The 22,618-nt window shown below is 54.3% G+C and overlaps 1 protein-coding gene across 14 annotated transcripts in view; it reads right to left on the reverse strand.

Annotated features, from left to right (window-relative positions):
• Window positions 1–22,618, reverse strand: part of B3GAT1 (beta-1,3-glucuronyltransferase 1) — a 29,150-nt gene that overhangs the window by 3,790 nt on the left and 2,742 nt on the right. For 2 of the 14 annotated variants that reach the window (XM_045860248.1, XM_045860243.1), the window contains exons 2-5: window positions 5,181–5,293; window positions 4,889–5,035; window positions 1,173–1,681; window positions 263–559 (exon numbers count right to left, since the gene is read on the reverse strand). In XM_045860248.1, the coding sequence (XP_045716204.1) occupies window positions 263–559; window positions 1,173–1,681; window positions 4,889–5,000 (918 nt within the window). In that variant the 5' untranslated portion in view covers window positions 5,001–5,035; window positions 5,181–5,293. Of the gene's footprint in view, window positions 1–262; window positions 560–1,172; window positions 1,682–4,888; window positions 5,036–5,180; window positions 5,294–7,128; window positions 7,401–10,493; window positions 10,586–16,383; window positions 16,528–22,618 lie in introns of those variants that run through there. The other 12 variants (XM_045860246.1, XM_045860244.1, XM_045860241.1 and 9 more) reach the window with 10 other exon arrangements.

Here is a 22,618-nt window from a genome sequence, read left to right on the forward strand (position 1 = left end):
GAGACCAGCTCTTTAGAGGGAGGCAACACAGTCTTTGGCTCTGCCTCACTAATTGCCACCCTCTGCATGTCCCTGCTTGACTTTAGCGTGGTTGCCGGACAGCTGATAAACTGCCTTCCTGGCTGGGGTTATAGGAAGGCATGACTCTGGGCCCACTTTGCGGGGCTGTTTTGAGGCCTTTCCTTCCTGCTCCCTGATCTGCAGGGAGAGTTTGATGGACTTCGAAACACTTGCATTACAGCTGTTCTGCTGAGGGCCTTACCTTGGTGCAGTTGGCTGCCTTGGGCTCCAGGTCATTAAGGGTGACAAGCTCTCGGAGGAGGCTGCTTTCCTGATAGCCTCCTTTCACGCCACGCAGCTTGAAGTAGGCCTGGCTTCGCTGTAGAATGAGCCGCAGGTTGACCGCAAATCCAGCCATGTCTATTGCAAACGGTCGGTGGGGGTCAAACACTGTCTTCCAGCCGACCACCTTCCCTGCCCCGTTGACCCGTGGGGCCTCGTAACGAAGGCCGCCGACGAAGGCGACCGGCCACACGGACACCCTCCTGGTGCTGCGCATCTACAAGGGGGACCCAGAGTCAGGACACCTGGGATTGATGATAGGGGCTGATGCCCAATCCCTCGGGAGATGACATCAATTGACTCCAGGCTCACGGGCCATGTGAAGCCATGTTAGGGGACTCAATCTAGGTCTGTCTTCAGACTTGTCCCCGTGGTGGGCATCTGTGGAGGAATGTGGCCCCTCAAGCCAACTGCTCTTCCCTCCTCTCCATGTGCCACTTTCTTCCTTGCTACAAACCTGTGTTCCTAATTTAGAATTTGGCCCCTCCCTCTTCTCTCCCCCAAAGGCCATGACCTGTCATCCCCAAGGACCCTGAAACTGGTCCACACCTCATTCAAACAATGCCTCCACTCCACCACAGTGGTCTAGCAGCTCCAGCACCCCTCCATTCCGTTTAATGCTTGGGAATACTGAGGCCCACTGCCAGCCCTCCCATCCCTGCTCCAGGTCCCTGCAGTCTCCACCCACCCTGGCCTGGAGCCCCTCCTGCACCTGTTTCCCAGGCATCCCTACCCAAAGGGACCCTTCTGGAAGTCTGGGCCTCCTCCGCAGGAGCATCTTCATTTCCCACACCAGAGCACCCCTCCCCTGCCTTCTGCCTGGTCCACACCTCCTCAAAGAGCTCCAAACTGTAGGTGTTGTCATCGTCAGCGAAGTACACCACGCCAGGCTGGCTGGAGTTTCGGGGAAAGGTCTCGCGCAGCCAGCGCAGCGCCAGATTGCGCTGCATGGTGCCGCGCGGGATGCGTGGGTCGCGGGCATCGCCACGCAGCTTGTAGTTGCGGGGTGTCTCCACGTGCAGATGCGTGTAGTTGAGGCCAGTGTCACGCAGCAGGCGCGCTGTCAGCTGGGTGCGGCGGGGTGCGTCTTCTACCACCAGCCAGTGCAGGTTGGGCACATGCAGCAGTGTGTTGGCCAGACGCGTCAGCTCCGCCTTCTGCACTGGGCGGCTGTAGGTGGGCGTCACCACATGGATGGTGGGCAGTGTGTCGGACCAGGGTGGGGGCCGCGTGTACACATACTCGGTGCGTACCACTTCCACAATGTCACGGTCGGACATGCAGTATTCCCTGGAGTCCACGCCTGGTGGGGCAGCGCGCCTGGGGTCACTGCCTTCATCTGTGGGGTTGGGAGACAGTTGTGTAGGTACTAGAGCTGGCCCTGGGTTCAGGTACTGGGCAGGATGCCCCACCACCCTGCCCCACAAACCTGCCCTCTGCTCCTCTTCAGGTGGGCCATCAGATCCCTGCCTGGGGCTCTGTCTGTCAGAGCTGATGGTAATAGCAGCATCCTGGAATTCTCGGGCATTTTTCTAGTTCTGACTCCCCAGGCAGCAGAGGTGACCTCTGCCTCCTTCTCCGTTTGACAGCCCTGTGGCTGTTTGCAGCAGACCAGACTCCAAGACTGACCCTTCCGTTCCTAAATGTGTTGGGTTTAATAAGAGTAAGTGTCTGACCCACACCACCCTAGTAGCCTTCTCACCTGGCCAGCACTGACCACGCTGCCACTGGGCCCTGGCACTGCCACCATGTGGAGTAAACACCACAGTGCCCAAGAGCAGGGTGAGTGCTTTGATGGTGCAAGTGCACTATGGATTCTGAGTGTGAGGTTCCTCTCCCTGATTTCTCACAAACCCTCTAGTCAAATAGGGCTTCTTCCCTCCTGGCCTTATGCAATCTATCTTTTGTGTCTCTGCAGAATTTAGCACTTAACCACTACATTTTATTCCAGCATTTTGCCCAAAGTTTTCAAGATAATTTTGAGTCCTGAACCCATCCTTCCTGATTTCAGATGTCCCTGCATTTTGGCATACACAAAGGATGGGTGGAGACCTGTTCTAGCTCTTCTGCTGGTTGGGTGTCGACATCCTAATCTTCACTTTCTGGAAACACTCATTCGACCATCTTTGGAGCCAACTGCCCACTGACCCCAGCTGTCCCACCTCCAGCTAATGTTTACCTCTATCTGTCCAGGGACATTGTGTGAAAACTGGCAGAAGCCTGGTCTCTGGTGGAATAGTCCCTGGCACTATGGCAGCCCACTCCAGTGACCGAGCTTTTCCTTATGTCCTGGACATTTTCCCCTTTAGTGGCATTGGTAGTCCATCAGGAGGAGAAATCAGGGCTGTTGGTGGTCATGTTCTTAACGAGCCCCTCTTTTCCTCATTATATCTTTCCATTTGAACAACTGTGACCCTCACTGCTCTCATCCCATCTCAGCAGGGGGTGATGATGATCAGAATGCTCATGCCTGGGCACAAATGCTATCTTGTTCTGTCACTTAGCTTCTGGTTTCTCAGTCTGGGCAACTGTGATGTGGAGTTAACCGCAGCACCTACTTTACTGAGTTACAGCCTGGATTAAGGAGTCCATACAAGTGAAGGTGTCAGAACACTGCAAGGCAGCTCCTGTCCTTCCCTCAGGTAGAGGAGGAGGACAGTAGCCGGTCCTGCTTCCTTGTGGCTTCATGCAGCTATGGAAAGAACGAAATGAGCAATCGCATGAAAGGTCTGGTGTGTGGCCCTGGGAAGGCCACTGTGAATTAGCCATTCTGTCACTTCCCCTCCTTCCCACCACTGTGATTAGCACAAGGGGTGCGTGGGGTGCTGGTGTGAGGTCTGACCCTGGGCTCTGGGAGGAGATCCAGATGAACCCAGAAGAAGACCTGCTCATAGCAATTAGGGAGTTCGCTCAGGCTAATGGAGGAAAAGCTGGGGGCCCATTCTGCAGGCCTGGATATGATGTCACGAGCTGTGAGGGCAGGAGTGGGAGACTGGCATGGAGGCGGTTGGTGAAAGGTTACTTTTTGGAGGAGTTTTGGGTTAAACTGTAAAAAGAGAACAAGTTTAAGGAAAGTGGGATGAGTGAGATTCCAACCAAGCTATATAAGGACTGCTCTATCCTGCAGTTGGTCAAGTTTTGGAAGCTGAGACTTGGAAATGAGATTTAGAGCCACTTTCTGCCTCCTTCTGCCACACAAGTCCTCCCAAACAGGGAGATCTGTACTGTGGGAAGGTCTGCTGTGCCTCAGACTCAGCCATAGCTGGAACTCAGCCCCTCCTGCTGGCTTCATAGTTCTGTGACCTTTGAGTCATGAAGGCCTCCCTGGGTCCCTGACTTTATTTCACTGCAACTTTCCTTTGGTCCCTCTTGGCATGCTCTGTGGAGACAGGAGACCAGTTCCTCATCTGCAGGTGGTAAGATCGGTGCTTAGCAAAACAGCCCAGCATGTCTGGCCCTAGAGCTCTGCCAAGAAAGGAAGCCACGTGATGTCATGTCACTTTATACATGGCAGTTTCGACCCCTCTAGGGTGACGTAGTTGTAGAAGAGCAATGGTGCTAAAGTGACAGGCACCAAAGAGAGATGTTGGCCTTGGGAGGAGAGAATAACTGTCAGGAGGACAGGCTCCAAGGGCCCGGCATTTGGCAGCGTAAAGTTAGTGATGTTCAGCTTGCCCCTTCCTTACAGAAGCTTTGGGAACTGCTGGGACTGAGCAGGGCCAGATGTGAACCGTGTGGGGCAGCCCAGCTTCAGGCTGTGATTCTTGGCTACTGTCTGCATCCCAGGCACTTAGGGTTATGGCTACATGTGGGTTCCCAGGCCCTACCTGGGGCCCTAGTCACCTCCCTCGCTGAGATGGGCCTGAGAGCCTTCATGTGTATCACACTCCCAATGCCATCCTGTGCTCCGTTCCAGGGGAGAATCGCTGCCCTAGAGTACCGAGATTGCAGGTCTGTGGAGTGCAGAAGGGAGAGGAGCATGACTGAAGAATCAGGCCTGAGGAGGCAGGTCCGATGTGGGGCAAATGGAATGTTCTGGAGTGTAGGGACCCTGAGATCAGAGGGAAAGGTATCTGGTGGAGGGGGAAGCTGGGGACTCAGCCCCATTCTTCCACCAGTGCTTCGTGGGGTGTTTCCTCTGGCCAGGCCTATTTTTACTAGGTCAAACTAGATCAGGGCTACCTAACCAGGAAAAGAGGGGCAACTGATGTTCTCTCCTTGAAAGATTTTAAAACACAACACAGGCCAGGAATGCTCTTCATCCATCCCTCCCCACTGCTATGAGTGCTCCCTGTCTCTGCACATCCTGGAACTGGACTCAAGTCACGCACATGCATCTCTGTGAGTGTGTGAGGAGGGGGCTGGGTAGCATTCATCACATTCCCAAAGGGGCCAAGACCCCTAAAAGGGCCAGGTCATTAGCCTGGCTCATCCTTAGGCTCCCTCCCAGCTGCCTGGCGAATGAAAATAACTCCATTGGCGCTGTCTGTCTCACTCCCACCACTGACACCTGCTGGGGCTGGGCTGGGACAGGGGCATGGCTCACCCTTGTGTGCAGTAAGCAGAGGTGCGATGGTGCTCTGGTGCCACACGGTGACGAGCAGTGTCCAGGGCAGCACGATGAGGACGATTGCAAGGATGTCCCGTCGTTTTGGCATCTCCAAGGCTGGCTGGGCCCACAGCTCCTCATTACCTGAGCAGCAGCAAGGTCGGGAGAGGGACGGCCCCAGGGGTGGTGGCAGCACCGTGATGAACACAGGGGAGAAAAGAACAGGAATGGGCCGGACAGGCCACACATGGGACAGCAGAGAAGCCGAATGCTGGCTAGCAGGTCTTACCAGTGCTCACAACCCACCCATTGCGGAAGCAGGTTTGCAGAGTCCAGCCTGGCCAGAGTGTGAGAAGGGGTGGCTGTTTTTGTGCACAGTCAGGAACCCTGCAAAGCACACACCTGTAAGAGAGAGCAGAAGAGGATGGCCAGAGACCTGGGTGGGGGCCCGAGTCCAGCAGGACCAGGCCCAGCTTGGGGTTTCCCAGTGGAGCCTGGACCGCCATCTCCCTGAGGACCTCTCCTTCCTGCCTGCCTGGGAGTGGGGAGCCCCTGTTCCCTGCAGTAATGGGAATGGGACATTGCCATACCCTGTGAGTTTAGCAGGGTGCAGAGGTCAAGGGTACAGACTTCAGACACACCTGCCTTAAACACCTACTTTGCCACAAGCAAGCTGTATTTCCTTTGCCAAGTTGCAAATGTCTGTGCCTCAGTTTCCTCATCCATGAGTACTATCAGTACTATCAGTAGCCACTTTACAAGGTGATTCTGAGACTTAAATAAGTCAGCGCCCATAAAACCCTTAGACTGGCACCTCATGCACCTGGTGTATGCCATGTGCTCAGGCCTGGGCTGTCCGAATGTTTGGGCCCAGGTGTTTTTTTCACAGCCTGGATAAAGGGGTCAGCACTGGGGGGACTCCTTTGAGGTCAAACAAGAGATGTTTGGGGACAGGGCCTGAGAAGCAACACTGCAAGGGCCTTCCCCTTATTGATGTCAACAGGAAATTTCTGTAGGACACCTGCTCTGCACGGGCAGAGCCTGGGCTTGGCACTGGGTGTCAGCAAGGAGAAGAGGTGGTGTGGCTGCGGACATCCATATCCTGGGAGACAGTACTCAAAATGGTGTCAGCAGGGCCCCAGGAGAGGCACCCCCTTGTGAGGATGACGAGGTGGCCTCAGATCAGCAGAGAGTCGCTGGCAGCTTTCTCCTCAGGGGCTTGTTCTCTCGTGTGACAGGGAGAGGAGGCACAGGGCTCAATGACCACCCTGGAAAATGTCATGTCATGTTCTCCTTCCTCCTACTTCCATGCTGAACACCGCACATGATGCAGGTGCCAATGTGATGGCCCTCAGAGGCCAGCTGTCTGCTGTGGCCCCAGGCCACCTGTGCTCTCCACCTCTGGCAGGGCTGAGAGCTATGGAGGAGGACTGTTTTGGTCACCACATTTGGAGACATGTGTTCCCCTCCTGGTTGGCCCGTTTACCAAATAGTTCTGACATTTTGTGGAAGAGCCAGGTGCTGTCTTCCAGGAAAGAGCACAATGGCCCCTGGGTCCCCAGCATGCCCCCAACACCTCGATGCTGCCCACCGCCACAGCCCTGCTCTGCTTCCAGTCTCCTGGTAGGCAGAGGTGAAAGGCCAGCCCTTATCTCCTTAAGAAAATGGAAGTCCTAGTGGGGTTGAAGTTTCCAGGCAAAGACCAACACTGGACATACAGAGCAGGGAGAATAATGTTGGGGTATGTGTGCTGTGTCTCCTACAAACTCCTCTTCCATGGCCCCAGTAGGTGACAGAGCCCAGTGTCCACTCCAGGATGCCTGTTGGGGTCTTACGTGCTGGATCAATGAGTGGAGTGGCCTTATGCCACACCCCTAGTCCCAGTTCCATACCCCTACTCCAAGACCACCGATGGGGCTGTGAAGGGCTGATCAAAGCCTCAGTTTGGCTGACTGATCTTAGGCCTGGCTGGGAGATTTCCTCTGGGTTTTCAGTGGCTCCTGGCTTTTTCAAATGTCCCTCATCTTGGGGAGGGTTCTAAGTGCTGGATGAAGAAAGCAATGGAAAGGTGAGCTTTGTGCACATCTGGCTTACTATCTGTTGTGCACTCACTTGGCTGCCTTCACTCTTTCTCCCAGAACCCCCTCTATTCTACGCCTTCTACTGCTGGCACTGCTCAACCTCCTGCTTGTCTGCTGGACTGTGGTCATTACTAAATGATAGCTGCTAAGGAGCACCTGTAGTGTCCAAAGATGACTCTCTGCAGTCCATGTTCAGTATCACAACAACCCTGGGTGGGATTTTGCATGGAGTTCATCAAGGCCAGCAAGGACCAGGGGCTCACCTGAGGTAACAGACAAGACATGGTGAAGCCAGATGTAAATCCAGGCCCTTTGGTCCTGTGCTGCAGTCAGGTGCATGGGGAAGGAGGTTCCAGGCCTCAGAGTGCCTGAACCTGGCCAGATGCAGGGTGAGCACAGGGGCATATACAGGGCCTGATACAGAGCCACCCACCTCTGCGGAAGCCACCTCTATGCAGTCCCTGCACCTTCTTAGAGATGGGAGCAGCAGTGGGGAAGGAGGAAGACAGGGGCAAGGCTGCAAGGGGGCCATGGAGAGATGGTTCTGTCCTGTTTGTCTCTTTGGTCAACATATCTATGAAAGGATAGGGAGGGGGGATGAGGGAGAAAAACTCTAAAAATAAACTTAGCAATAAACCCAGTTGTGCATTAATTACTCTGGAAGTCATTATGGCTTGAAAATCCCATAACTTTAATGGAGGCTATTATAAGCATAGTAGCAAAATCATGCAGCTAATTACCAGGCAGTTATTAAGCAGAACAGGGAGAGCCCCCAGTCTTAAAGAAAGCCAGCTGGCCACAGGGGTGGGTTTGTGAGAAATTGGGCCTGGGCCTGGAGGGCTGGGGCTGGGGGGCCTGGAAAAAGGGGGGGCAGGGGAGGGGAGAGGCTATACTTGTCCCAACCTCAGATCTAAGGTCCAAGTCTGAGATGAGGCTGCAAGGATGCCTAGCTTACCACAGCCCTTTTCTTCTGCCTGAGCCTGGAAGCAAAGGCGGCAGCTTGTCTGTGGTCACAGGGTCAGCCCTCGGGCTGCATCCACTACAGACCCCAAATTGCCCTGGGCCTTTGGTGGGAGTAGGCAGGAGAGTCAACACCAAGATGGAGGAGGGGCTTGGCCACACCTGGAAGCCAAGAGATGGACAGGGGCAAGGGTAGGCAGCATGAGCTGTTTGAGTGAGTCAGGTGGAGGCAGCCAGGTGTGGCTGAAGCAAACTATGCAGGCAGCATGAATGAGTGTGAGTATCCAGGGTCTACTATGGTCAGTCATGTCATTTGTCCCTGAACAAGTGCAGACATGAGGAAGCACTTCCACCCACCTGGTGCTTTCAGATGCCTCCATTGGACACAGAGGAAGGCCATACAGTGGGTGGATCATGTGTGAAGCCTGGTACGGTCATTTGGAGACAGTAACAGAATACAGGGAGGCAGTGGTAGGGAGAAGGGAAGAAGTGGCCTGGACAGGGTTCTGGTCGGCTCCCCACTGGGAATGGGGGTCCACTATTTGTCCTCTTTGGCCTATACCTTCTTCTTTAAAATAGGGAGGCTGGATTGGAAAAGTTTGAATGAATTTTCAGTTATGCAACAGCTAGGGCTCTGTAAGGATGAAGAAATGTTCTGTGAGAGAAAAGTGGGGACCAGGTAGACACTAAAGGACAAAGTCAAGGGAAGACGGTGAAGTAACAGCTTTCCATGGTACTCAGTCATAATTTGAGCATCAATGCCCAGGAAATTAGCCATTTGGAAAGACTTATTTATAGGAATCTAAGGGTTTTAGGGTGCCATAAGCTGTACATGAGAACTAGGGAGTGTCTGGACCTGGGCAGGAAGGCCCTGATGTGTCTGAGGCTGGGACAGAGCCAGTCAGGCTAAGGGGAGAGGCTGGGCCTGGGGAGGCAGGGCTGGCTGGGAGGTCAGCTTCAAAGGTGGACAATTCCAAATGCACAGAAAGGCTTTCTACTGAGTCTGCAGGTGCTCAAACAGATACCTCATCAATGCCCTTAGGTCCTGAGGAAGAGGCTTATTTAATTTCATTCAACAAGTATAATTCAGCATCTGCAGTGGGCAGTGTGTTAGATTCCACCAGCAGTGCAACAGACTGGGAGAGGGGCCACACCCTGCCTTCCTGCACCCCCGAGCCCAGAGGGCAGGGGGCACTTACACAGCTGTGGCTGACATGTGATGAGGAATAATTGTGTAGAGACTGAATATGTGTGTGGATGTGTGTGCATGCATGCTCACCTGTGTGTGAGTGTGATGAAGGTCAGTTATAAACTAGCTCAGAAACCATCCAAGACTCTTGTCTCTGACAGATGATAAAGCCATGTTACTCAAAGTTAGTTCATTAGCCAAAGGAGTCTTAAAGTGAAGAATCCTTCAAAATGATCCATCCACCTGATGCATGTTTCAAGTTAAGCAGCATTTAAAAAGGCAAGAGTCCAGTACACGATGTTTCCCTTTATGACACAATGCGAAGCCATGTTCCCCCAGACACGGCCCACTCACCACTGGCTCGCTTTTGGCACCTCCACTCTCTCTAGGCAGGTCCTCAGCCTGTGCTCAGGCTCACAGTCAGTGGGGCAGCTCTGTCTGGTGTTTCCAGCACTATCCTCACCTCAGTGCATTGCCACTGGTGATCCAAGGCCTGAAGGGCACTGGGCGTGCAGTCTGGGTGTGGTATCCCTTAGAATTTGTATAACTTTTCCCACCAATCTGCACCTAATTTGAAGAAATTTTTTCCAGACTCACCTTCTGGAGTCTTTTGAGAGTGTTCAGCTTAGTTTTTGTAGAAACAGCACATTTCTTTCTTTCCTGCCCATGTTTCATGGCTTCTATAATATTTCACAGTGGGGACCACCAGCATGACCTCTGAAAACAGGCTGGGGGCAGACATTAGGGAGCCTCGGACTGTGGGTCAGCACATGGCTATCCTGGTGTGAGCAGGGGTGGGCCACCAGAGGGGAGAGCCACCTTTCTGCATGCACAGATGCCTGTTGGGGTGCCTGGCGGCTGACGTGGAAAATGGTCAATGTGCTGAATGGGTGGCGGGATCAGCGAGAGGCCAGTTCAGGGAGCTTCTGCACATGAGATGGAAGAAAGCCAGCCTCTGTCCTCTGAGTGCCTGAGTATCCCCAGGCTGGCTGAGAACAGTTTGGGCCCCAGAAGAGTGAGGGTGGGTGGAGGACTGGGCATGGGAGCAGGGACATGGCGACAGGAGGCAGAAGAGGGGAAATTTAAAAGAAAATGGGTGACAGCTATTAGGCCAGGCTGCAGCTCCAGGTCCCCCATGGAAGAGAGGCATGGATTTCTTCCAGAGACCTGCAGGAACCCCTAAATGGATCAAGGGATTAGCATTGATTCTTCTGCCTCTGCTCAGGAAAAGCCCAGTGCCAGAGCTAATCAGCTCCCAGTCCAGTCAATCCATACTTCATTAACGCAGCCTTGTCCTCCTGCAGCCCTGGCCACCAGCTGCCCCACCCCCACCTGGCCTGGGCTTCTAGCCACCAGCTCCTGCTCCACTCACCATCTCCAGGCCACCTCTCCTTTTCCTCCTCCACACCTGGAGTGGAAGGGAGAGGAGGGGACAAGACTCCAACAGCTCATTCCACTCAAAGAACTGAAGTGAAGTCCTTGTGGGATGCTGAGTTGGAACTGCAAGCCTTCTCAGTAACATCCCTGTGCTGGGCCAGCAGGATTTATTGTTTTCATAAAGTCTGGTCCTTTGTTCTTCACAACAGCTCTAGGAGGCAGGCAGGGTGGTCTCCTCTTCACATATGAGGAAATTGAGGCTCAGAAGTTCTGCATGATTAGCTCAAGGTCCCGGAGTTAATTGTCACCAGGGCTGCTCAAGCTCAGGCCTTTGGACTCTGAATTGGTGCACCTCCATCTCATGCTGCTGCCCCTACTGCAGACCCAGTACTTGCCTCAGGCCTCCCAGGCCCTGCTCAGGGCCAGAGCTCCCTGAGCTTGTTGGGCCCGGACTCTGCTCTGCCAGCTAGTGTCCAGGCAGAGGGCTCCAGAGAGGGGCCCTCACCCTGCACTCAGGGTGCAGCACTGAGAGGAAGGCCCAGCCTTGGAGAGGTCCACATCCTACCTCTTGGCCTGGCCCCTGCTCCCTCTCACTCCTGGATCCTTGTGATAGGAAGGGCAGCAGCAGTGTGGACTCTAGATTTTGCACCATCTTGTTCCCTTCTGACCGGAAAACCAAGCCAAGGGCTTGGGAATGGGAAGTGTGAGCAATTCAGGTGTGGAGCGAAGCATATGTGTATGCTTTGGTTTTCTTCCAGCCTAGCAGTGTCAATTCACTGTTTCAGGTAGTTCCTTTGTTTTTCTCCACCCCATCACTGACCCCTTCTTCCTTTTCCCCACATACAGCCTTTGAATTCTGGTTCAGTAAAAAAGGAAAATTGGGGTTTGGTGCTGTCCGTGCAAGCGCAAGTCCATTCTGATTCACTGTGGGTTTTTGAGGAGAATAAGGATACCAGCTGCAGTGGGTTTTTCTGAATCAAGTAGCTCACAGTCTCCACGCACCACATGCCTCCATGTAGGAGGCCCTCAGAGCTTAACCCAGGTGCCTAACTTTGTGGGGACACCATGTTGCTGTTATAGGCTGGGGTCTGAGCACACAGATGGCCCAGCTGCGTGAGGGTGGGGGTGAGGTGGGGTGCAGCGGCTGAGAGACAGCTTGCTGCAAGACATAGGCCTGATGGAGCACCCCTGTGAGAGCCACCACACAGTGGGTCCTGGGGTCTGACTGTGTGGGACTGGGCGAGCGAAGATGCTCAGCAGGGACATACTTATCATCTACAGGACAGTGGACAGTCCCAGTCAGACTGACAGAAAGCAGCACGAGGCCACTCAGTGATGGTCATGGCTAGTGTTGGAGTTCGTGGGGCCTGAGAGCAGTCCCTGCAGAGACCCCTGCACCCAGGTGGCCCTAGGATTGGACCAGGTCTTGGAAAGTGTCCTTCTCTTCCTTCCTTGCACTGTTTCTTTCCTTACCCCAGGCCCATTCTAGTGGCCATACCAGCTTCTTGAAAAGAAAGTCACTGTTCCCAAAACAGAGGCACACACTTTCTACTACTGTCTAACAGGTCATTGTATGCTTAGCTTAAAAAGACATGTGTTTCTGATGTTCAGTTTTGAGGGTCTGGAGCCCAGGCATGCTTAGCAGGGGCCTCTGCTCAGGGCCACACAGGCTGCTGGGTATTGGCTGGGCTGCGCTCTCCACCAGAGGGCTGCCTGGGGAAGGGCCTGCTTCCTGCCTGCTCAGGCAGTAGGCAGAGTCCCCTGCTTGTGGTCACAGGTTTGACGAGGGCCACAGGTCCTGCAGGCTGCCCTCTGCTCCTAGAGGACTCTTGCAGTTCCTTCCACATGGGTTGCTCCAATGTGGCCACTCACTTAGTCAGGCCGGCAAGGAGGGGCCCTAGAGCAAGTCTGCCGACAAGGTGGAGTCCTGCACCACCCAAGTGGCCAGGGGAGCGGAAGCCTGCCACTGCTGTCCCAGTGGCATCCATGCTGGAGGGGCACCTTCACACACAGACATGGGCAGCAGGACTCAAGGACATGGGGGGACATCTTGGAGTTTGTCCCCCACAGCAGAAAGGCCAGTTCACCAGAAAGGCCAGATCTGACCCTTGGTTCCTGTCTGGCCCCTGTCACTTCTGAGGCTGATAGCAGAGCCTGAGCAGTCACAGCCTCCCCTTACATTGCTCTGTTTTTCTTTGCTCCCTCTGGCTGAGGGTGGCAGGGGGCAACCCTGAAGTCAGACAGCCTTCTCCTCTGCAGTGCAACTCGGCAAGGTGACCTCTCTGAGCTGTGGTTTGCTCATCCATAAACTGGGAATAAAGACAGTGCTGTCCCTGCTAGGTTTTCAGGATGATTAGAAAAAAATCAATATAAACTACCTGGCACATTACCAATGCCAATAAACAGAGGCTGTTGTAATTATCAACCTGGAAAGGGCCCGAAGGGCGTCCGCTCCGCCTTGCGTCCCTCTAAGTCCCTCAGCTGCACTTCTGGCTGCTGGGAGGCCGGAGCGGGCTTTAGTGAGTCCCATTTCACCCACTAAAGCAGAGGCGGTGAGCAAGGTGGCTGGAATACTCAGAAGAGACACCTGCCCATCTCAAGGGCTAACTCTGGCCTTATTTGGTGAGAGGTTTTCGATTTCTCTCAGCCTCAGTTTTTCCATATCCAGTATGGAGCTGTTATGCCTCATTCACTGTCTGGTATATTCCATCATGGCCTTAAATTCAACACACCTAAGTCCAATCATCATCTGCCTTCCCGGAGCACTCCCTACCAGGCTTCTCTCTTCCAGCACCTGTCTTGGTGGCAGTAGGAAACCCCAGGGGTGTCCTCAGCGCTTCCTCCTCTCATCAGCTGGGCCTTAGCTCCTTTGGCCCAGTCTGCCTCCAGGCCCTGGGAAGACCACCTCCAATATTGGTTCAGGCCAGACCTTTACTTCCATGGTCTCCCACTGTGATCTTTCTTCAGAGTCCACCTCACTGCCTGACCCACCGTACAGGCCTGCTCATGCTCAGAACCTTCTGTATCTTCCCTACTGCAACATGCTTAGCTTGGCATTGAAGGCACTTTGCCGTACACCCTCTCCCTGGTGTCTAACTGCCTCCCCTCCCATTTCCTCTCTACCTTCCACCCACGACAGTCTCTGGCCTCTGCAGGCCAGCGCAGCACCTGGATAACTCTGAAAGCAGGCAGACCTGCCGGGTCCATTCAGGTGGGAGTAGTTTCTATGCCCCCCAGAGGTGGTGGGGAAGGGGGTGGACAGCCCCAATGGAAGGGGAATCAGTTCAGAGCCTACATGCCTGCAAAGCCAGCTAGGCCTGGCCCCTCACAAGCTAACATGCCCACTTACTCCCTTCCAGCTGCAACCTTGCTTCTTCACTTGGTCTCTGACCCCTGTGGCTCCACTTTGCCAGATCTCTGCCTTCACCTAGTGTGGGGACACATATGTCCCTGGGCGTGCTGGTGCCAAAGGTCCTTGCCCTGGGGAAACCTGAGTCTCTGTTTGGTGTCTGTGCCCATCTGCCCCCTCAAAGCCACTTGATTTGGGAAGCTGTCAGCCTGCCAAAGGTGACCGAGGTACCCCTAGGCCCACTCAGGACAGTGGCTGTGGCTGAGGCCTCCTTTCTGTGGGCCCATCAAGGCGGACTCAGCAAACCACAAAGCCTCTTTCTGAGTGATTTCCCAGTGCAGCAGCTCACTTCTTTACACACCTATGCACACACATATGTGCTCTGGGCCAGCCCCCCATCTGAGTAAGTACATGTGTGCTCATGGGCACATGTTTGCACACCCTCGGCTGGGTTTGGATATTACTTCTGAGCCCTGTTGGAGAATCCTGTGATTGGGTCTCTGTCCAAATGAGATCTCAGATCCCAGAACACAGAGGTGGAGGTCAATTCACTTTTCCATGAGGTAGGGGGATGGGGCAGCCTCCCCACCAAACTGCTGCTAACACAATAGCTTACGCTTGGTGGTGACTCATGACTTCCCATGTGGTTTTACATGGGTCGTCTCGTGTAAGCACCAAACACCATAATTACAAAGCTTTGTTCTTGTTTTACAGATGAAGAAACTGAGACATGAACAGGCTGAGCCCCACGTGCCCCAGGCCCAGTCAGACAGTGGCCTGATCACTCCCCTGGTCAAGGTCTGCTCCTTGGTGGTCTGCTCCTTGGCCAGCAGGGGCCCTGAGAGAGTGGCTGTCACCTCTCTTGGCCTGAGTCCCTTACTGGCTCCCTCCCAGGGTCGCACCCTCGCCTGTGTGCTGGGCTCAGGGGAAGCCTGGGTTTCTTCTCCTAGCCTGGGTGTCTGCACTGGGTGTTGGGGCTGGTTGCCTCCCCTGGCCTTGCTCATGAGAGTGGGCCTGACCACTCAATTTGTTATCCAAACTAGGACCCTCTAAGAGTGTGCTGAGCTGACGAAACAAGAGCAAGAGTAAACACATTGGCTACAGGCAAGGTCAGGGGCTGGTCTGGAGCAGTGGGCAGTGGTCCCCTTAACCAGAGCCCACTGCCATCTGCTGTGTGGCACCTGGCTGTGGGAGCAAGTGCCACGGGCAGGATGGGCACTTTTCCCCGCTGCCCATTTGCAGGTTCTGCTCTGGCTCCTGCATGATGCTGGTCTGTGCACAGACCAGCAACCTCTATGAGCAAGGCCAGAACAGTTCCTGTGGAACCTGGGAGCAAAGGGGTTCTCTCTACTGCTTCTAGGAACACCTGCCCACACCCTCTGCCTTCTGCAGCCTGGCTGCACTCTTGGAGACAGGCTGATAAGAATTGGTAGTGCATATCCCCCCACCATAGGTCAAGGCCATGCCAGGATAGGGTCCTACCCTGGATTCTGCATATGGTTATAGCAAAATGCTCTTGAACATGCCAGTCTTTCCTGTCCAGTGCTCAGCCTGCTGCAATGACTAGTGCCCTGTGAGGGCTGTGGGGCAGCTCGGGATGTCTGCAGGTGGCATTCCACCACAGAGTGGCAAAGGCCCATGAGCACAGGCCACCACAGACAGCCTCCTGGGCAGGGGTGGAAGGAGCAGGAGACAAGGCCTCAGCAGATTTGGATACAAGGTGAATAGCAGGGGCCAGATAAGCAAGTCAACAGCTGCTAGTGGACAGGCAGCATTGAGAACCCTGAAGTGGCCTCCTTTTCTGCAGATTGCCCAGCACAGGTGGGCATGGGAGTAGGCACAGGGGGGTGGGCAGGCAGACTGCAGCACCCTAGCATCCTGGGCCCTGGCAGCTGGGAGGGGCACCTCACCTGTGGTGGAGGCCCAGGGAGACTGCTGCCTGAGCCGGGCTCGAGTGATGGCTGTCATGCAGACCTGTAGTGTGAAGTGTGGTACAGGGGCACCCACTGGACCCTGGCTGGCCAGAGGGCAAGGCCTAGGGCCAGAGCCACTCAGGCCAGGTAAGCTGGTGGGTGTGGCCCTGGCAAAGGGTCTGCAGTGTGGGTGGTTAGAATAATAGCTGTGCTCTGCAGGAAGGGAGGGTGTGAGCAGTCAAGGTCAGTTGGTCCCCACAGCACTATCCTTCCCACTCTCGTGTTGTCTGAACTGCTCTTGGCCTCAGTTTCCCTTGGTGTCTATGACTCTGGGTGAGGGTGCTGACAAGGTGAGAACCCCCTGGACTTTGTGCCCCTCTGGGAAGCCTTCCCCAGCTGTGCTCCTGCTCAGGCCTGGCTGTTCACAGCACCCCATGAGACCAGTGCCCAACCCCGCCACCTGCTGCACACTTGCCAGTTTTCCTTTCTGTCCCAGCTCCTGCGCCAGTGGCTCCTCTGGGGCCCCCAGGCCTGACTTGTATTTGGATCCCACCACAGTGTCCCCGGACACAGCACAAGCTGGACCAGTAGCCTTTGACTCAGTTTCCTTATCTGTAACTTACCAGCTGTTTTGGGGATCATGAGGGAATCCATGGAAAACAGCTAACATGAGGCCTGGCACATAGCACTCAGATTCACTAGTATGAGATAGAATAGTCATTCTAACCACCACCACCTGGCTTTAAAATTCACCTGAGTCCAAGTGCCTGGAAGAGAAGGGGAGAGAAAAGGGCACTTCAGGTCCTCCCTAATGGGTCAGCGCTCATGGGCCTTTGGGGCAGTTTTTCTAGCAGATTCTCCTCTCCAAGGGTGAGGCCATGCCAAGACTGGACCCCCAGGAAAGCAGGCACATTGGCACATAGCAGCAGTGGGATAAACCGGGTGTGTGCACAGCAGTTGAAGCATTTAGAGAAGGGAGACTGGCCATGTGTGGAGAGGCCATGCCTCTGAACCGGGAACTCTGGCCCAGGTCCCCTGCCCTGCTGGGGTCTCCAGGCCCCGCCAACCCCCTGGCTGGCACCTGCACTAAGGTTTTCCACTGTGGCTTTGGCACAGCCCTCTGGGCGGGCACTGCCAATGCCCCTCCTCTACAGATCTGGAAACCAAACTGGGGACTGAAAGGCCTCACCACAGGCAGACAGCTGAGCCTGCCCTGGTGTTCGGATACCTCCCACACCCTGCCCCTGCCCCCATGAATCCTGTGTCCCTGCCCAGAGACTGGCAGTCAGGGAAGGGCTGGAGGGTTCAGAAGATCAGGTGTCACTTTTTCATTTCTTCTCCTGCCTCTAGAATGGTCGGAGGTTGGAGCATTAGAGTCTCTTCTCATGACCTTGGGGCTGACTTGGCCATCTGTGGGGATCTAGGACCACAGACTGCTGGTCCTGTCATCTCCTGCCTATTCTTTGCCAGCTTCCCCACCAACTCTGTGACTTCTGCTCTACCCCTTAGATTTCTTCTACAGAATCAGCCAACCCTATTGCCTGGATAAGAAATGGTTAACAAAAGGTGTTGGAGGTGAGGTGGGTAGGGGAGCCCAGCCTAAGAGGGCAAGCAGGCCTGAGCGTGGTGGATTGAGGTCCCTAAGTCTCCGCCCCCCAGACAGCAGGTAGAGACACTGACACTATGTTACATAGGCCACACATTACACAGCCAGCAGCAGGGCAGCTATGGGAGGCTGAGATGGAGCTGAACACCACAAAGGCACATGTGAAGGCAGCCCTGCCACACCTACAGGGCCTTTTGGGGTCACCCAGAGCTCCAGCCCCCAGGGGCATTCTGAGAGGAAGGGACAGAGTTCTTTCCCAGGGTCTCAGGAAGGTGGCAGGGTCTCCCTACCCTGGAATAGAAAGCAGCCATCACCTCTGCCTAGAGTGCTTCTCCCCTCACTGCCCCCACTGGCGAGCTCCTGCTGCTGGGCCTTTAAGGACTTGGCAGATGCACTTACCCTGCAGATAGTCACACAGGTGCTAGGTGCTCAGGATGCTCAGTCAGCACTGGGCAGTGGAGGAAGCAACCAGAGGACCAAACCTGACACCATTCTCCTCTCTGTGTTCTTGATGCCCGGTATGCACATTATCTCAGAGCCCGCAGGTATCTGCCTGGCCCCTACCTTGATGGCCTTTGAGTGGAAAGGGCAAGTAGGGAGAACCACTGTTACTAAGCACTTGTTGCTCTTGGCCTGGCATCAAAAAAACTGGTCAACTGGATAAAGGAAATATGGTGCATGCACACAACCAAATACCATGCAGCCCGAGAAAGGAAGGAGTTCCTGACCCAGGCTGGACGCCGTGCTGAGTGAAGTATGCCAGTCACAGTGGGACAAGTAGTGTATGGTACCATTATAGACAGCACCCAAAATGGTCACTCAGAGGGACAGAGTAGAATGGTGGCTACCTGGAGCTGGGGGGAGGAAAAGTGGGCAGTTGTTTCAAAAATAGTTTCCAGTCTGTGAGATGGAAAGATCTGCATGGATGGCTGCACCACAGTATGAAAGTACTTAGTACCACAGAATGCTTAAAGATGATTACATGGTAAACTTTATGTTATGTGGTTTTTTAACCACAATTAAAAACAGCACCAAACCCTGTGGTGGGGAGGTCAGGTTAGACCCCTCAACAGTGACACACCCCTTGAGGCCAGGACACAGAGCTGGGGGGTCAGAAGGCTTTCTGAGCAGTAGGGCAGGGTGGGCACCTGCGTGGGCCATCGGTGGGCCTGCTGGGTCCGCCTTCCTGCCGAGTCCTGTAGGAGGATCACCACGAAGAAACAGGAGCAGGGTGTGCCTGGGAGGGCACCTGCCTGGGGAGCAGCAGGACACGGCTGGAATGTGTGTGCACGTGCACATGGACACACACTCACAGCAGCCTCTGTGTCTCCCAGCCATGGAGCCCAGGAGGGGTGGAGGCTGAGAATAGCTGGGACGCTTGTGCCCAGAAATACAGATTTATGGGTCAGAGAGGAAATTACTATTGACAAGCGATGAGTTAGGTGAGTCATACTTCAGCTGAAATTCAGAAACTGAAGGAAAAAGAAACTACCATGCCCAGGGGTTGTACATAAACTGAGGGAGACATGAGCCACCTGCTGCCCAGCAGCAAGGGTCCTGGACCTGGGACCGCAGATGCTATGTGAGTGCTGGCCAGGACTCCCCCGTGGAATGAGAGCTGTCCCCCCTGCTCTGTACTATGTGTGAAGTGGCAGGGGGCAGGTCAGCAAAACCCCGGGGACTGAGCTGTGGGAACTAGACCTACTCCCAGGATTGCCATGTGAAGGAGGTGTCCCCTAAAGTTGCTACTGTGGCCTGCTGGCCAGGGTGGCATGATTCCATTATCTTCGCCTCCCAGCAGATGGAGAGCTAACACTTATAGGAGTTCGCACTCATTTCTGAGGGCATCAGGACACTGGTCATGGGGGTTGGGCTGTGGCTGGTGCCGAGGACACCCTTGAGGGAGGCCCCAATCAACCAAGGGGACCCAGAGAACTTCAGGCCTGGGCTGACTGGGAGCCGGGCAGCCACAGAATCCAAGTCTCATGGGCTTCCAGTAGCTTGCCCTGCCCGATGGTCTGCAGGCTGACCTCACCACCCTGGTCACGGCGTGCACAGGCACACTGCAGCAGGCTGATGATGCGCAGATTTCATTAAGGTTTTGGATTTATTTTTAATGCGTTGCCTGTGGCCCAAGGGATCTGACCTTCCTCAGGGCCCTGTCAGGGATAGTTGAAGTTGGTTCCCTGGGTCAATTGTCAAAGGAGGAAAGGGGAGGCCTGGCCCAGCTCGGGGGCAGAGTGTCCTGGGGTTTCAGTCTCAGCCTCTTAGTTCAGAGCCTCAGGGGGGGTGCCCCCATTGCCCTCTGTACCTCACTGTCCTGCCAGACACACTCTAGAACACACTCTAGAACACTCTAGAACAAGGCACTAAAGTGCTGTGTGACCTGAGATAAGAGTGGAACCTTTCTGAGCCCCGGTTTCCTTATCTACACAAAGAAGGAGGCAACCCAGAGTCGCAGAACCCCAATTCTGGGATAAGCCTGGCAGGCCAGTCTCCCATGTCCACCACTAGTTGTGACTACTGATGGCAAGTTCCTGCTCCTCAGACTCCTCTCCCCTCTGCCTCCCAGCGGCTTGGCTGAAGGTCCCCTCCTCTTGTCTCCTGCTCCTGCACCGTTTTGTGGGGAGCTTACCAGAGTGGTACAGTTTGGGTGGGGAAATGCTCACGTGCTTTATGCCCCTCATATTTTGGGTAAGGAAAGTGAGGCCCCACAGGGGTCTGTCCCACAGTGTGTTGCTGACGCAGTGCGACTAGAAACCACCACTGGCTGGTCTCCACCTCCTGTCCCAGCAGTGGCTGCCCTGCTCTCTTCCCTCCCTCAGGACCAGGGATGGGTGGGGCTCAGGCACAGCCCCTCCAGCCCCTCCCATCCCCCTTCAACAGGGTGCTGGTAGTAGCTGGGACCTCATCTGCTTCTTTTATTTTGAATGTATGGGGGCTTGGGAGGTGATTTTTGGTGAGAATGGTTCTAATAAAACAGAAATGCAGTTGAATTCACTTCCAAAAACGTTAACCCTTGTTTATCCGGCAGTGTTCACTTGCAAAGGAGGACTGGTTTCTCATCTTGTCTCCTTTCACTAGATGGGGTGAGTGGCTGGGGCGGCATTAGCTGGCCACGTTTTCTCACTGAAGGTGAGGAAACCGAGGAAGCGACAGCGAGAGCAGCAAGAGCACATGCTGATTACCGACAGCCCAGGCATCTGGTGTCATGTCTGTGTAAAGTAAGCTGTTCAGTAAGTGTTTGTTAAGGGAATTGTTAAATAAATGAGCAATAAAAATCGCTAAGCAAAGCATTTACTATTTATTGCTTGCTCAGAGTGATTACCCTGATTAACTGGAGTGACTCATTCCTTCCTCATAAACATCCTGTTATTATCCCCATTTTAGAGATGAGAAACATGAGGCACAGAGAGGTTAAGTAATGTCCCAAGGCCACACAGTAATCAGTGGTAGAGCTAGGATTTGAGTCCAGCCACTTAGGCTCCAGAATCCGTGCTCCTGGCCACCTTGCTACATCCGGTAAAGCCTAGAGCAGCATTTTCTTTGGAACTTGCTGTGATGCTGGGGATGTTCTGTGCCCATGTGGCCCAAGGTAGCAGCCACCAGCCCCAGGAGGCCACTGGGCTCTTAACATGTGGCTGGCATGACTAAAGAACTGCCCACTGTGCAGGCAAGGCAGCCAGTCCTGTATCTAGTGCTGGATTCTGAGGGTTCTGAATGGTGGCTGAATGAACAGCCCGGAGTCTTAAGACTGAAGAGACTCATGCCTCAGAGGCCAGACTGCCCAGCTGCCTCATTAAGAAGAAAACAAGACGGAGGGACATAAAGGAGAGAGGAAAGGGATGCACCAGGTGGGGAGGATCAGCAGAACCGGCCCCTGATCTCAAGTGTGGTCCACCTCTAACACCCAAGGCCATGACTTCTCAGGTCTGCTCTCTCGGCTCCCTCTAGACTTCTGTCCTTCATGGGGCAAAAATAACAGCTCATACTCCCTACCTACAAGGAGAGAGAAACCCTACTGAGAGCTCTAACACTGAGCTGCAGGACCCACAGCCCAGTGGGCAAGGTGTATATCCAAATCCAATCAACTCTTAGTAACCCAGACTGAGGCTCTCCATTTTTGGGCTTGTCAGTGGCAGAGCCCTAATCCCTCCCAGGCACTTGGCTCGGAGGCTGGTGGCCCTGCTGTCAGCTGCTGTGCACAGGGAGTGCAGACTCATTTTAATATTGGCTGGAGCTAAACCTCATTAGAAAAGTAAATTTGCTGTGGCTGCAAAAAAAAAAAAAAAAAGCAACCCACACAACCCTTCCAAAGCTAAATAGAAAACCTTGATTTTGGATTATTTGATGTTTTGTGTTCCTGGAGCTGCCCCAGAGCTTGGAGCACAGTAGGTGCTCGGTCAGTGCCTGTGTGACCTCTTGATCTCTGTCCATCTCAACATCTTTCAGCGAGGATAAGAGACCACAGATCTGGAGCCCTTGCAAGTTGCATGAAGTTTTTTAGACAAACATCGGCTAATAATTACATACACCACTAGTTAGACAGGAAAACGTTGTTGTTGCTGTTGTTCAGGGGACACTGAGAGTGTCACTGTGACAGAGGCACACCCTAGGTGGGTCTCAGGGAGGACAAGTATGGAGGTGGGGCGGATCAGATGGGTGGGTGTGTGGGAGAGGGAGTGCCTGAGACGACTCCAAGGTGATGGGCTGGCCAGGGAACTGCACCTCTAAATTCTAGAGCCATCCAGATCTTGGAGGGGTGTGGGGGCGTACAGAAAATAAAGACATTAAATTAACATTCATCTAGCCCTTCACATAAAACAGCCTGGTGAGAATAGGCTTCCTCAATTTCCAGGCTATAGAAAACCAGGACTCAGAGGGCTCCGTTTTTCACAAAGTCCCCCCAGCTGGTCTTTGAAGGAGCTGAGGCAGGACCCTGACCTGGCTGCAAGCCTGGGCTGTGCACTGCACTCTCCCCTGAACCCTGATGCTCTGCAGCAGGGCCCCCAAAGCTCTTCTTGCCTGGAGGCCTAGGGGATGCATGAAGGAGAGTTTTCTTTTTCCTTCTCCCCAAATGCTATGTCTCTCCAGATTCCATAGCCTTTCTCATCCCACCGTGTCCCAGGAGCAGGAGGGGAGATGGGGCAGGGGCTGGGGCTTGGGGGCCCTTAGCCATGCGAGATGATCCCGGGTTTCATCCCTCACAGCTAGTCCCCCTCCTGCCTTCACACCTCCCTTGACACTACTCT

This window comes from Phyllostomus hastatus, unplaced genomic scaffold (assembly GCF_019186645.2).
Source record: "Phyllostomus hastatus isolate PE091 unplaced genomic scaffold, TTU_PhHast_1.1 phas_scaffold_193, whole genome shotgun sequence".
Lineage (NCBI taxonomy): Eukaryota > Metazoa > Chordata > Mammalia > Chiroptera > Phyllostomidae > Phyllostomus > Phyllostomus hastatus.